The sequence below is a fragment of the Galleria mellonella genome, unplaced genomic scaffold, assembly GCF_026898425.1.
Source record: "Galleria mellonella isolate WM207_F2 unplaced genomic scaffold, CSIRO_AGI_GalMel_v1 utg93, whole genome shotgun sequence".
Lineage (NCBI taxonomy): Eukaryota > Metazoa > Arthropoda > Insecta > Lepidoptera > Pyralidae > Galleria > Galleria mellonella.
This window is the reverse complement of record NW_026442176.1, coordinates 1,535,456-1,551,959: the sequence shown is the minus strand read 5'-3', so window position 1 is coordinate 1,551,959 and position 16,504 is coordinate 1,535,456. Positions and strand designations below refer to the sequence as shown.

The 16,504-nt window shown below is 31.0% G+C and overlaps 2 protein-coding genes across 3 annotated transcripts in view; one reads left to right on the top strand and one right to left on the bottom strand.

Annotated features, from left to right (window-relative positions):
* LOC113519330 (probable G-protein coupled receptor 179) overlaps window positions 1-16,504 on the bottom strand; it is a 78,524-nt gene that overhangs the window by 48,164 nt on the left and 13,856 nt on the right. The gene's annotated exons all lie outside the window — the stretch shown is intronic.
* Window positions 330-14,243, top strand: LOC113516842 (lactase/phlorizin hydrolase-like). Its single transcript, XM_052902558.1, has 11 exons — window positions 330-434; window positions 2,478-2,617; window positions 3,010-3,674; window positions 4,409-4,717; window positions 5,330-5,568; window positions 7,455-7,607; window positions 9,668-9,813; window positions 10,104-10,768; window positions 11,734-12,042; window positions 12,766-13,004; window positions 14,064-14,243. Exons 1-11 carry the CDS (start codon window positions 412-414, stop codon window positions 14,221-14,223), a joined length of 3,048 nt encoding a protein of 1,015 aa, XP_052758518.1. The 5' UTR covers window positions 330-411; the 3' UTR covers window positions 14,224-14,243.

Genomic DNA, 16,504 nt, shown 5'->3' with positions numbered 1-16,504 from the left:
AATATGTACTTAGTTAATAATTTTACAAAATAATGTGTAATAATGAATAATAAAAAAATAGGTTTACTCAATAAATACTTTGCGGAAACAAACAGAAAAATATGAATGTCTATTATTATTAAACTGAAATCAGGAAATCAAATTCATAAAGGAAATTATATTACTACTCATGTATGTGTACGATAAAAAATTAAAATGATGTAATAAAAAATAGATATTTTCAAAGATTTTTTATATTATAACACGCAATGGATATTTCATAATTTCACTTCATTAAATTTAGTGCTGAAAACCCTATGAAATGAACGTATCATTAATTAAACGTAGCCGATAACATTATTATAAATAAATTACTGTTATATTTAATACCGTTAATATACAGTGAATACTAGTCGGGTAACATCTTGGAAAATGTGTTGTTATTTTTGTGTAAGGTAAGCACCAATGTAATAAATAGAGTATTATAAATTTGAAGCCTTTTACTACTGAATAATACTACTGAATGCGCGTAACTCCCAAACCGAATCAACAGAGCAAGTAATCACTACGTATTGCATCTAAATTTTCCGGGGTTTTGAAATTTCAATATTTCCAATATACTTATTAGGTCTTTAAATTATAAGCGTTCTTGAATCTTTTTTATTTATTTTTTAATTTATGAACATAGCACATAGACAATAAAGTATACGTGAAAATGGTACATGCTAACTTTAATTTTGTATATAATAATGTTCCTACTTACTGTGAAAACAAAACTTTACCTACTAGGATCGCTAGCTAGCATAGGAACTTTTGTTAGAATAGTAAGTCCCGAAATCACGCCAACTTATATGTATATATTCACTTGAATAGATAACACAAGTTTGTCAGAAGACATCTTATCTATGTTGTTACATGCTTGTCTTCATACAAATGAAATGTCACATAAGTATTACACTAAGTTGATTGATTTGATATGCTTTTTTCTGAGATTCATAAAAATCACCAGAGGCAGACTTTGTACAAAAGTCGTTTGCTTGGGTACCTCTGTCCTATTCGTGTTTCAAACGTAAAGCAGTTGTGTTTGCATCGCTGTATTTCGATATGAAGGGTGGGATATGGTGTGAATTTACAGGATACAGAGGAATAACATCTGAGTCTTCAGGAATGGCAACGCATGGGGGGTAACATGGGTGAAACAGTATACTCTGTTATGTCCATGGTACTGCTCATGTCTATAGGCGACGGTTACCACTTTCCATCAGGTGGGCCGGCAGCTTGTTTGCCATTCTAAGTTGTATAAATAGAAAAAAACTTATTTATAATTTTTTCGAAATTATCAATGCATATTTGAAAAGAATGTCACATTTGATGAAAAGTAATAACATGAGCATCACAGAATATACTGTAACCCGCATGATGTCCCTCATACGTTGCCAGTTCAGAGGACCAAAATGTTGTCTCCATATCGTGTAATTTCCACTGTCATATCTATCTTAGGGGTTAAAAAGCCTATCATAGTGGGATTTGCTTTGTATAACCCGCCGAATTTAGTAAGCCTCTTACGTTGGGTGTGTAATATTAACGGAGTAGATCATTTACATTGGCGAGTTATATAAAGCAAATTCTATTGTTATTCGTGTAATTATTATGATATAACACAAAATTTTGATTTTCTGTATATATTGAATTAGTTTATAACTAATAAATAAATCTAATATTGAACGCCAAAGAATATCGAAAATATGTAAAGTTCTCTGTCTCAAAAAAATCTCAGTTCCAATTCTATTGTAAAATTAAAAAACTAACTTTGTCATTTTATAGACTCTACCTTCTTGGAATTACTCGAAAGAAAACTCATACAGTCCTTACATTACAAAACTTTACTTTTAAGTTATACGGTGTATATTGTAGGCAGGATTAGACAATTTATTATTATTTTTATAGTATTATATATCCCATTAAATATTATTATAATATAAAGCAGCCGATATTCAAACCTTGTACCACAAAACGTGCCATTCGCACGTTTATTACCATTATTCTATAGGAAGTTGTGAATCAGTAAAAGAAAAATTTAAAGAAGCAACTTATTCTTACTGCAGCTTCAAAATACACTTGCGCAAACACTTTGTATATACACAAGAATCTTAAATTGTTCCTTAAAAATAGCAATCTTAATATAATTAATAGGTCTTTTATGGAAATGAACAATAAAATTTTATAAATATGTTACCGCAAGATATTTTAAATCTATTATTTATTATCTGTTAAGAAATACTCATTAGAACAGACATTAAGAAACACTTATTGGGCAAATCTCATTACTTTCTAAACGATTACTTTGATAACAAAAATACTTTAGCCTTATAAGTGTTAATAATACAATTTGTTAGACATGTCACACTTACAAATTATATCAAACACAGCTGGTTCTTCTCAGCTAAAAATAGTTAGGTACTAAAAAAATATTGACATCTATTGTTATTTCTTTATAGTATTTTACTGATTCTTTGCATGACATTATGTGATTGCAAGGTTTATAACACAAAAAATGTCACAAGGAGCTTCCCTGAAGGTTTTAAATTTGGAGTTGCTACAGCATCTTATCAAGTTGAAGGTGCCTGGAACGAGGATGGTTAGTACCTATATTTCATTAATTCAAAGTACTCGAATATAAAAAAGTAAATTCAATCCATTTTATTTATTATAATACCTATATCAAACTATGCTAAGTCGTAAGATCCTTTGTTTTATAACTAGATATAATCGGCGGCATGCTAGCATGAGTTAGGAAAAAAGTATGTGTTAGTCTTAAATTATAGTGTTAGTGGTTAATCTAAGATACAGTCTACTACGATCTGTATGCCAAGTTTTATTCAAATATATTAAAGTGTTTAATTATGATTGAAATAAAACTAATAAAATACATAAAATAATAAATTTACAAATGGGATAATTATGGGAAAGAAACTAATTGTACTTAAATATTTTATAACTTACATATATGATAAAAAAAAAATTCTGCAGGTAAATCGGAAAACATTTGGGATCATGAAACTCACAAAGATCCTAGCCCTATTCTGGATCAATCCACAGGAGATATCGCTGATGACTCCTACCATCAATATAAGAGAGATGTCGAGATGATGAGAGAATTAGGACTTGATTATTATAGATTCTCCATATCCTGGACCAGAATTATGCCAACCAGTTTTTCTGATAAAATAAACGAAGCCGGTGTAGCTTATTACAATAACTTGATAAATGAGATGCTGAAGTACAATATTGAGCCGATGGTGACATTGTACCACTGGGATTTGCCACAAAAGCTGCAAGAATTAGGCGGCTGGACCAATCCTCAGATAATTGACTGGTTTGCAGACTACGCACGTGTAGTTTTTACGTTGTTCGGAGACAAAGTAAAGATATGGATTACTTTCAATGAGCCTCTTATATTTTGCTATTTTGGTTATGGATCAGATAAAATGGCACCTAGACTAAATTTCACAGGCATCGCTGAATATATGTGTTCAAAAAATTTACTGATAGCTCACGCGCAGGCATACCATATTTACAATGAGGAGTTCAGACCAACTCGTGGAGGAATCATTGGTATCACATTAAGTGCTCAATGGTATGAACCAGACTCGGATGAACGTACGGTTGCCGCTGAAGATGCAAACCAATTCGATGTAAGTTGATCATCATTATTTAGCTTTTGTCTGTTTGTACAACCAGTTGAAGAATTCTCAAAATAGAGGAAAAATACAAGGAAGTACATAACCTCCTTGTATTTTTATGAAAAAGACCTAGTGCTATAATAACGAGACAATGATAACATTTTGAGTGCTTAAAGCAACCATATATAACGATAAGACCAAAAGATTCCAGGCAATTTAAAAACATTCATTTCCTGTATCTCCCCCTGCTGTACAAAATACATTAGCAATGAAAATAATTACGGCACGATGTCCGTGCCCGAATTCTGAGTGCCGATTATATAACTATGCTTATAGACATGGTGATACATTCCAGATTCAACCTTATGCCAGTGATTTAAGGTTCAGTTTGATAAAGTTTTAATCGCCCCGAATTCAAGGTGCTGGAGAGAAAATTTGGTTTTAGAAGTCCCAGTTTCATGTATATTTTAATTGTTGTTGGCATATATATATATACAAATTTGCCAGTTTTTAGAGAAGATTCTTTAGACAGGGATAGAATCATGCAGAAAATTGTAACACTGTTATAATAACGTCATTTAGTTCAATTTTATTTCAACCTCTTCATAACATTCAAAATTCCCATGTTACGGATTTCATATACATAATCATTGAATCCTGAGGATTTGAAATTCTACAAAAAATTAGGAATTCTGTACAATAGTATATGTGTGCTATTACTTACAAATCAATGTATTGTCTTTCAGTGGGGTATATATGCAAATCCCATATTCTCAGAGAGCGGTGACTATCCAGCCGTGGTGAAAGAAAGGATAGCTGCCAGGAGTGCGGAACAGGGGTATCCCAGATCAAGACTAATACAATTCACCCCACAAGAGATAGACTACGTTCGAGGTACAGCTGATTTCTTTGGACTGAATCACTACTCGAGCTACTTGGTTTACAGAAATGAATCTGTAAATGGCAAATATCCAATACCTTCATATGAAGATGACGCAGGATTAATTCGATATCAAAAAGATGAATGGATAATAGGAGAATCAAACATGGTCAGAGTAAGTCGACGAATACGTATGTATTATAATAATTATGCTGCACACTAGTAAAGAATAAGGAACAATTAATATGATTTATATTAAAAATAAAATCAATACCTTTAAAAACTTAACAGTATTACCTAATTAGATAACTAACATTTTATAGCGACCATATCAATACTAGACATCTTTGTTTTTTCCTTCATCGACTTATTCATATGCTGATGTTAATTAACCATTGCTGAGTATAGGCCTACACCATAAGGGGAGTTCTGCCAAGTTGCCACGATTGGCAGGCGGGTTTATTTATTTTAAGTAAACAATTTCATAGACAATACATATTCTTAGTGCCGCGAAACTGCTTTGCAGTTTATCTGCAGCTCTGATTATTCGATTAGCAACCCCAGTCAAGTTTTTAATGATGTTTTAAGAAGGACGCTGTTGTCCATCCCTCTACCTTTAATTTCCCTTTGTCCCCTGTTACGACACCCATGGGAAAGAAAGGGGTGGCCCATTCTATGCCATTATTGAAATTAAAATTAACGTTTATTTTTTTAATAAGTATCATTTTTAATTTAAATAATGTTCATGTGTTGACTTTTGTAATGAGAATTTCCATATGGTTTATAGTACGCACCATGGGGTTTCCTTAAACTCCTCAAACAAATAAAAAAGTACTATAACAACCCTCCTATCTACATCACTGAGAACGGCTACTCGTCGCATGGAGGACTGCAAGACGACGATCGTATTTTGTACTACAGAGGTTACCTTGACGCCGTGCTGGATGCCTTGGAGGAGGGTTCAGATATTAGAGGATATACTGCCTGGAGCCTAATGGACAACTTCGAATGGCTGCGAGGATATACGTAAGATCTGTTAACGTGCTTGAAATGTTGTAAAGTAAAATATTTGTTATACAATCACACTTAAGAGGCTTAACGATTTTAAATGAAATTTAGTACATAGATAAACATTTATAATTTGGGATATACCCAACCCAATATGTAGGATATTTTTGTCCCATTTACCCATGTAAATATGTAAAAAGCAAAGCTGTGAAATACAGCTAGTAAATAGTGACAAAAATCCTTCTAATAAGAGGAGGATTTTATCTATAACTCGCTTGCAGGTGGCTTGTTATAGAGTTTTATTTCGAGTTTTCCCCATCTTGTTCTTATATACAGTACTTTATTCCCTTTATATAGTAGCCTATTCCAATATCCATGGCCACAGCTTAAAAAAATGAGTAACCTATAAAATCCACTATTTTATGAGGTATATTTTTATAGATTTATGGAGTTATAGTTTTTTAATGGTTCCATTTGCTTATCTTGAAAGTGGCTTGACGTAATAGAGATTATGTATACCTATCTAGACATACAAATATATTGTACTAGCTTTTTTCCTGCAACTTTGTATGCGTGAGTAAAATATATGTACATATTTCAAAAATAGAAAAACCAATGAAAAGTACCGCTTCTAGATGGCGTATCTAAATAAAACATATAGTTTGTAATTTTTTACAGATTTTAAGTTAGAGCTTCTAGGACACAACTGAGAAAACCGCATTCAATTTAGTGCAGTATTTTTTGCCTATGCCAAAACAAACAAACATACAGACAGACGGACAAAATTTCCAAATAATTTTGTTTTGGCTTCTAATGCTCTTATTAAGGCCCTTCATATTATATTTTTTTTAAATATTTGCTATGCACAGACATCATCTACGTGTTACAATTTTATAATATTAGATTATGAACAAGTACCAGTATAATACCATAAAAGTTTGGATATCTTTGTACTGTGAGAGAATTTTAATGAATATGGAATATAAGAACACACCAAGCGCATGCCGGTCGTCATTAATGCGATTCCGTAGTTATTTTGTAATTTTAAAAGGTCTATTCGAATCCCTATATTTATGAATATTATTACATTATTATATTTATGAACGTTTTTAATAATTTTACATTTTTAGGTTAATTGTTTTTAAAAGACCAAATTCCAAAAAAATATCTGTAATTAATAGTGGAAAGAACTATTCTGACTCTTAGGTTCTTCGGTCTCTCAAGTTTTATTAAATTAATTTTAATTTAAGTACTATAATTTATTTCTTTATAATTAAATATTTACTAAATTAATATTAATTTTGAGAGTGAAGATTTGTGGATTACATTTAGATAACAGATATCTGTTATGTCCATGGTACTGCTCATGTCTATAGGCGACGGTTACCACTTTCCATCAGGTGGGCCGACAGCTTGTTTGCCATTCTAAGTTGCATAAAAAAAAAGTATCTACAATTTGAATGAATTATACAACAATGGGGGAGGGGCATCAAGAATCTTCACTGAGCTCTCCTATAATAATTTATGTTGAAAAAGAGATACGTATTTTTTACTGAATACATTTTAAACTTAGATTCTAACTTCAATATTATCTTGTATTATTTCAGAATTGTGGGTGAGAACCCCTCCACTCCACTCCCCATCCACCGACCTACATTAAGCGATTTCTATACGAAAATACCGTTACGTTGTTACAGACTATAAAATTTAATAAAAAAACTACGTATCTTCGCAGAGGGTGGGGGTGACTTCCCTCTTTCACCCTCCTCTTTCCCTATTCCTTATTTATAAATTTCAACGACAAGTGTTTTAAAAATCTGATATTTTTAATAAATGTTTCCGTAATTTCTTCGTTTAATCTTATGAAGAGAAAATAAACACTGTTTCCAATTTTCAATTTACAGGGAGCGGTTTGGTTTGTACGAAGTTGACTACAATTGTTCGGAGCGCACGCGTACGCCACGCAAGTCTGCCTTCGTGTACAAGGAGATTATACGTACGCGGACTCTCGACTGGAACTATGAACCCGACACTAACGTCATGACCATCGACGAAAAACACTGAAACAATAAGTTGTACCTGTATATAAATAAAAATGAATCGTTTAATGAGTTGCTAAGCGCAAAACTCGGAAACTGTTAAACCAATTCGTCTAATTCTTTCAAATATTCGCTGAAATTCAAAGAAAATTCTTATGATGAGAAAAATTGGAAAAATTACAATGAAAAACGTAAAACCCCCGTATTTCTTTACCCCATACAAGCGGTCGTAGACGGACTACCACATTTTAGACAGGACGACGTTTGTCGGTTCAGCTAGTAAAAAATATATGTAAGATCTTAAAAGTAATCAAAATCTAATTGTATTTTTTATTTTGATACGTATTCCATTGAAACTGAAACCTTTCGAAGGTCAAGAAAATATAGAACAACATCGAAGTTTATTAGTAGGAAAACATTTGTTCCTACGATTCCGCAATTTTTATTATTAGGCATATATCTACTGTTATGAAATATTCATATGCACCTTTGAGAATGCTATAAGGCGAACATGACATTAGACATTATACATGATAAAATAAAAATTGTCGAATAGTATAAATGTTTTTATAATGATTATCTTTCCGAAACACCAAACGTTAACGTTCAATACCATAAAGTCTTAGCATAAAGTATTAATAGGTCACGATTGCACAACTTTAAAACTCACACAAAGACAGTTGGTCTCACATATCGTTACCCAGACTAGATTCCAAGAACGAATACCGCAATAATATCAAAGCAAGTAGCAACCCAGTTGTTGAAACTATTCGTAAGAATCCCATCCTCGAATGGTGGCGATTTTCAACTTGAACATCGAATCGATATAGGTTCACTTTTGAAATATTTTGTGTAGTTTTAATAACTGCTATATATAGTTATATTTGATATTATTTAGTTAGTGGTATTATAAAGATAATCAATTGAAGAAAATTCTTCAATGGATTTCCCGGAAGACAACAAATTGAAAAAAAAATGCATATATAAATATGTATATATATATATATATATATATATATATATATATATATATATATATATATATATATATATATATATATTATATATATATATATATATTACACAACTTAGAATGGCAAACAAGCTGACGGTCCACCTGATGGAAAGTGGTAACCGTCGCCTATAGACATGAGCAGTACCATGGACATAACAGAGTATACAGTTTCGTCCATGATGCCCTCCATGCGTTGCCATTCCTGAGGACTCAGGTGTTATCCCTTTCATGAAATGTGGTAACCTTTGTCTACAGAAATGTACAGCCCCACGAGCATCACTGCACATTACTCATAAATTTTAACAATTAATTTTTATTGAAATTTAATGATTTATTAATTTTAATGATTAACATGTTGGAATCAATAGTGCATAAGCACGGGTATAATACGGGTATAAACCCGTATTCATTTCAAACTCATTTTGTCAGCTGTAAATGAAGTAGGTCTCCTTGAATTAAAATCTTAAATAACCGAAATATTAGATTTAATTATATTGTAAGTTATAGACATTGTTATTTTAGAATTAATATTGATATAACGCCTAGTAATTAAAGTAAATTTGTCAACGACCTTATCTTAATGTCGATTTAGTTAACAGGCCAAGGATGGAGAAAATATAAGATTGCATTGATATGACGAACAAATACACGTGTAAATTTAAGTGTTATAATTAAATAAATTTGAGAGACTAATAAATACCAAACATTGATAACTTTTATATATAAATGAGTCCAACCTCAAGTATTACAATTAAAGTTGACCGCGTTATAAACGGACACATAAAAATAATGTATCGCAGTTTTTGTATATGGTAAGTTATTTATACATTTAAAGTATACATCATATTGTGATATAAATATATGTGACAAACATGTAAATGACCTCATAAGAAACATTTTTCTTCTTTTTTTGAATATAGAAAACTAAAAATTTTATATTTGATTTAATGAATATCAATTTAAAATTCAACCAAGAACAGTTCAACTTAACCATTAAAAAACATTATTTTTAATTTTTTATTAAAAATCAACCATAACTTTAATTTGTTAATTTTATTTGCAGTATATTATTTACGTTTTGCTTGTCCTCATATGATTGCAAAACGTATATCTATAAGCCTCGATATGATAGAAGGAGCTTCCCTGAAGGTTTTGTATTTGGAGCAGCTACGGCCTCTTATCAAATTGAGGGCGCCTGGGCAGAGGATGGTTAGAGTTTTTCTAGTAATATTATTATTCTAATTTCAATAATACAATTTTTACTTATTGAACACATATACTTTATAGATGCCTTTCAATTTTTTTATTTTATTTAATTATTTACACTTAGTTTTGATTTCTTACAATTAAAAAATATGTGTTGCTCTCCATTTAAGAATTACACTTATACTTGAGTTTACGAGATACATTTTAAATGAGAATTTTTAAAGTATTAGGTTTGAAAATGTCTGTCGATCAAGAAATTTACTCGTATTTGATTATTCAAAACGTGTTTACAGGCAAGTCGGAAAATATTTGGGACCATGAAACTCACAAACAACCTAGTGAAATTACAGATCAGTCTACAGGAGATATTGCTGACGACTCCTATCATCAATACAAGAGAGATGTCGAAATAATGAGAGAATTAGGACTTGATTATTATAGATTCTCCATATCCTGGACCAGAATTATGCCCACCAGTTTTTCTGACAAAATAAACGAAGCCGGTGTAACTTACTACAATAACTTGATAAATGAAATGCTGAAGTACAATATTGAGCCGATGGTGACGTTATACCATTGGGATTTGCCACAGAAGCTGCAAGAGTTAGGCGGCTGGACGAATCCCAACATAATTGATTGGTATGCAGATTACGCACGCGTCATATTTGAACTGTACGGAGATAGGGTTAAAAAATGGATAACATTTAATGAACCACACATACAGTGTTACTACGGTTACGGAAGTGATTACATGGCTCCAAAACTTAATATCACGGGTGTGGCAGAGTACATGTGCACCAAATACTTACTTTTATCTCACGCAAAAGTTTATCATATGTACAATGAGAAGTTTCGACCAACACAGAGAGGTATAATTGGCATCACATTGAGTGCTCAGTGGTATGAACCCGAGTCAGCGGAGCATATTGATGCCGCTGAAGAAGCAAACCAATTCGATGTAAGTGGTATACTTAAATATTCTAATATCGATTAAATATTTTTTACATCTATATTCTATCATTAATAAAATATTTATAAATGGTTTATTCAGCGCATATTTTAACCCAACGAACTATACTTAACATTGGCGCGTGTATGTTTGTCAATATACCCGGAAATTTGATGTAATTTGTAGGCCAAATGGCGTGATGGATTTTTATAAAATGTTATATTCTTCTTAATTGTGAGCACGCTGTATACTTATAAAATATAAAATAATTGTAGTAACCCAATTTAACTTTTAGGCTACACTCCTTTTTTTATTACTTTTTTTTATTTAATCACACTATTATATTATTATGATTGTAGACATTTGGCTAATATATAAATTTTTCAGGCATACGCTGTTCGTTACTGATTCGTGTATTACATTTTCATTTGCAGAACACATTTAATTTCATATCATTTTGCAACCATAAATAGCAAATCTACAACCGCAGATATAAACTTTTCAATGGATTCCAGCACCCAATAGAAGCCGAACAAAAAATTTTAGAATTTTGTACTCTGAGCTAAAAAAAGTGCCTAAGCATACTAATGCTACTAGATGATAAATGAAAAAAAATATAAAATTATAACATGGGAGATATTTAAAAAAAAAAAAAATATGCATGGCCTTATTAAGAGTATAAGAAACAAAAACAATAATTTTTAGATTTTTTTGTATTTGTCTATATGTTTGTTCCGGCACCGCACAAACACTACTGCACCAAATCGGATGCGATTTTCGTAGCTGTATTGTTGAAGGTCTAATTTAAAAATCGCTATATGTTTTATCTTGATATGCCATCTAGAAGTTGTCTATCTTATTGTTTTTTCTAATTTTGAAATTCATTCTTACAAAGTAGCAGACACAAAAAAGTATTAACGTAAGATAGAGTAAGATCAAGTATTATACCAGTAATATGCGTATTTTTATTCCAGTGGGGTATATACGCACATCCTATATATTCTGACACTGGTGATTATCCTGCAATATTAAAAAATAAGGTAGCTGCTAAGAGTGCAGCGCAGGGTTTCCATAGTTCGAGACTAAATGAATTTACCCCAGAAGAAGTTGATTACGTTCGCGGTACAGCTGATTTCTTCGGATTAAATCACTATACGAGCTATTTGGTTTATAGAAATGAATCTTTTAATGGAAAGTATGCTATTCCATCGTATATGGACGATCTGGGTGCATTGATGTATCAACCTAACGAGTGGAAAATTGGTGATTCTAACAGAATTATGGTAAATCCTTATATTAATATACATATCTACATAAATTATTTCTACATATAATGTCAAAAATATTCTTTAATATATACACATAAATTCCGTCAGGTTAAGTATAAGTTTATTATATGTTTTACGCTTTTTATGTATAACGCACATGGTATTATAGATAGGCAGTATAAGCAGAGGGCCAGTAACCCCTATCTCTAGGCTCTGCCTTTATATATTTTACTTCGTCCACATTAGTCTGCTATAAAGAATTCACTATTATTTTTTATATTAATTTTGTAGTCATTCATTAATACTATCGACTACATCTGCGATGCATAGAATTATTATAAGTTTATATTGTTATTAGTTATTCATCGAGTGTGCAATTGGCTTCCCTCTCAAACAATACCTTAAATATCCTCAACCGTCCTAAGATTTAGAAAAAATATATATATATTGTAGTCAATTCTGAAGCGTTATTTTCCTAAACTTATCTCTTATCCTATATTTTCATTTGATATTTTCGCATAATTACTGTTTTATTGACCATTGTAAACTAAATTTATAATAATTTTGGAAATTTAATTCATATTCGTTTTATTCATAGAATAAAAATTTCACTGTTTCAATATCTAATTGAAACTTTAACTTTATAGATAGAAAAATAACATCTCAGAATCAACTTGTCTTCTATAAGAGTTGATTACAAATCTAATTTCACATATTAATTTCATAAACTGTTTATAGTATGCGCCATGGGGTTTCTATAATCTTCTTACTAAGATAAGAAACAGCTACAACAACCCGCCAATTTATATTACTGAAAACGGATTCGCAACTCATGGTGGATTGCAAGATGACGATCGCATCACATACTACAGAAGCTACCTTGATGCCATGCTGAATGCCATTGATGAAGGTTCCGACATCAGGGGTTACACTGCGTGGAGTTTAATGGACAACTTTGAATGGACAGTGGGATATACGTAAGTTTGTTTTATAAAATTATATATGTACACACATACACATATAATTACACAAAATCCGTTTTTCTGTATACTTGCAACAATTAGTAAATAACCTTAGTATGTTATTTTTATGAAATTTAGTAATTTAAAAATAAAATAGACATAACAAAAAAGTAATAATATGTCATACTCATAATATAAAATCGTCTTTATTCTAGTTATTTGTTCATTTCATATATTGTTGTTTCCATTAAAAGACATTGTAAGATAGTTTACTAATTGTGTTAAATATAGACAAATAGATTATACAACTAAATCATAGAATAATTTCATTAAACGCCTGCCTCAAAACTAATAGCTAACATAGCTCAACGGGTTAACAGCACAAAAGGTAGATTCATCAACACGCGCATGACATAAAGAGTTCGGATTCAAATCCCTTTATTTTCAATGTTTTTCTAAAATACAATTTATATTAGATTAAACATTTTATATTATCTGTGATTAATATCTAATTTCTAAGTATTTTAATCTTAATATGATAAATATTAAGGTTTATGATATTTAGAATTATGTTCTCAATCACGGTATTCAGGTAGACCATATCCTAGATTAATGCATAGAATATGTTTTATTTTAATTTAAACGAACAAAGCCGCCGGATGTAATATGTCATAAAATATTTAAATATTGTAGTGGCAGAGTATGTATCTATATATTTCTTTTGTATAACGAATAGTCGGAACATCGACATTTACCTAAATTCTCTATATACATAGAGAATAAAACCCCTGAAGAGAAACTATGTAAATAGCGATTTTCGCATAAGTTTCATAGTTTTTTTTTACCTTTTAGTAGTACTTAAGCATATAATGCTATAGTATTTATTCATAGAAAAGGTGGAAAACACTCTATTAGAGATTTCTCTCACTATCCATTTACGTCTGACTCTGCGAAGACATTAGTGCCACTAATCGTAGAGTCAGAGAGAGCTACAGAATTTGTATGTTATAGTAAATTATTATATAAAAAAAGAAAAAAATATTATGTAGAAACTTAATTTGTTTTTATTTTCAGCGAACGGTTCGGTCTTTATGAAGTGGACTATAGCAGTACCAGACGCACGCGTACCCCAAGAAAGTCTGCCTTTGTATACAAGGACATATTACGCACACGCAGGCTCGACTGGCACCACGAACCCGCTGATAATAACATGACAATCGATGTAGGTCATTAGGTATATTATTTTTATTTATTTATATAAAAAAAATTAAAATAAAATCATGATTTCGACTTTTATGGCATTTATTGTTTGAAATTACCATATGTTAGACAGATCTGTCCTCGTTATAACCGTTCCCTTCCATTAGACTTTGTAGCCCAAAAATTCAAAACATTCAGAAAGGACTTAGACAAAATACATACTCTTAAAAGGAAGCTATATATGTACTTACTTATAACATATATATTTTTTATTTTACCGCTCAATTTGAAAATAATTATCGATTTATTGTATCGATATTGAAGAAAGAGTAAGAAATTCGAGTAATAACACAATCAAAAATTTAATTTTCATACACAACTATAAATTTATTGCCAAAATGGAATAAACATCCATTTGTTACTGTAAATTAGTGAAATATAACAACTCAAACCCGCAAGTAACATATTAGTAATGGTGGTATATGAATAAATATACATAGATTATAGTTACCATTTTCCATCAAGTGGAATGTTAGCTTGTTAGTCATTCCAAGTAGTAGTTATAAAAAATCGTAATATAAAAGTTCCACTTCATATAAAAGAATGAAACCCTAAAAGTAGTAAGCGTACTAAAGATTTACAAAAACCTTTTACTAAATAAAAAATAAAATAATGTAATTATTAAACCACATTAATAATTAAATTTTTAAATCAACCGAGACATCTCTAGTAATAGAAACATAAAAACAATCGACATAAAACAATCAAAATATCTCACAGATAACACGAACATTTCATAACATTATTAAGATATCGTCCATCAATTTCTATTCAGAAGATTAAAGGATAAAATTGTTTGGATAGCACAGATATTGATGTGCTTAGTTCATATCTGGCCAGTTTCAAACGTCTATTTATCATAAAATATTAAAAGATCAATGCACATCTAACGTCTTCAAATGCTGGCTTAATGCCAAGAGTACCAACCTACCTACTGCACAGAATTACCATAAATCTATCAAAAAAATCTGAATATAAAAAATAATATTATAATAATAGGGCATGGGTCTTTAGTCTGATTCTTGTACCAAAAGTATTCCGAAAGTAAAAATAAAATTCAGTTAACCTATATATGTATACCTAGGCTATCAAATAATGAAATAAAATCTGTTTCGTTGTTTCCTATCTTTTAATTTTTTATATTTATTACACTTTTTTTTTATGCAACTTAGAATGACAAACAAGCTGACGACCCACTTGATGGAAAGTTGTAACCGTCGCCTATAGGTATGAGCATGAGCATGAACATGAGCAGTACCATGGACATAACAGAGTATACTGTTTCGCCCATAAAACCCCAGATGCGATGCCATTCCTGAGGACTCAGGTGTTATTCCTCTGTACCCTGTAAATTCACTGCTATATTCCACTCTTCAAAACGAAACACAGCTATGCAAAAACAACTGCTTTACGGTAGAAACACAAATGGGACAGAGGTGCCCAAGCTAACGACTTTTGTACAAAGTCTCCCTCTGGTTAGCCGGACATTTTATTTCTAATAGGTAAAAGAAAAGAATCGGACTCTCATACAAAAATAAAAAGGTATTTTTTTTTCTTATTAAAGTTTGTTATTATATTTATAATAACAAACTTTAATAATATTGACATACTTTTTAATGTAATTCGTTTACAACAAGATACAGATAGGCCAAGTGTATGTCTTGGCCTATCTATATCTTGTTATGTCGTATTTGATGGCAAATAAGAGTTTGTCTCGACTTATGCTATTGATAATATAGTTTGTGTGGCACGACATAAAAATAATGGGAAATGCCATAAATCAATAAAAACTGATTACGTTAACGTACCATTATTTCTTAGAAGCACACTATATCTGTTTATAGGTACCGTATATCATCATCTATAATTATACAATTTGTTAATATTTAAATACCTATTATAGAGTAGGTGCCTATATAAGGAACAAAGGTTGCTAGTTAATATGGGAAATTATTCAATACCAGACCTCCATCAAGTGGGATTTGTCAACGAGTACCTAATATTTGAACTTGATCCTACATAAAAGATTTATCATAATACGTACCCCTTTAACAATCGACTTAGACTGGTCGGGTTTGCTGACTGGGCTGAATTACACATACGGTACGAACCCTCATTTTTAATTTTAGTGCCAAATGGCTACGACCTGAAAACAGTTGAACAAACTTCATAAGGTTGACAGAGGTATAGGTACATTATGCGTAAATCGTGAATACGGTTTGATTTCTATTTATAAATCCTAACAGCTAGTTATA

Excerpts from the sequence above, each read along its gene's own strand:
- LOC113516842 (XM_052902558.1), top strand. The coding sequence starts at position 412 with ATGTGTTGTTATTTTTGTGTAAG. Across the intron at positions 7,608-9,667 it reads GTCATGACCATCGACGAAAA|TATATTATTTACGTTTTGCT; the intron begins ACACTGAAACAA and ends TTTTATTTGCAG. Across the intron at positions 13,005-14,063 it reads GAATGGACAGTGGGATATAC|CGAACGGTTCGGTCTTTATG; the intron begins GTAAGTTTGTTT and ends TTTTATTTTCAG.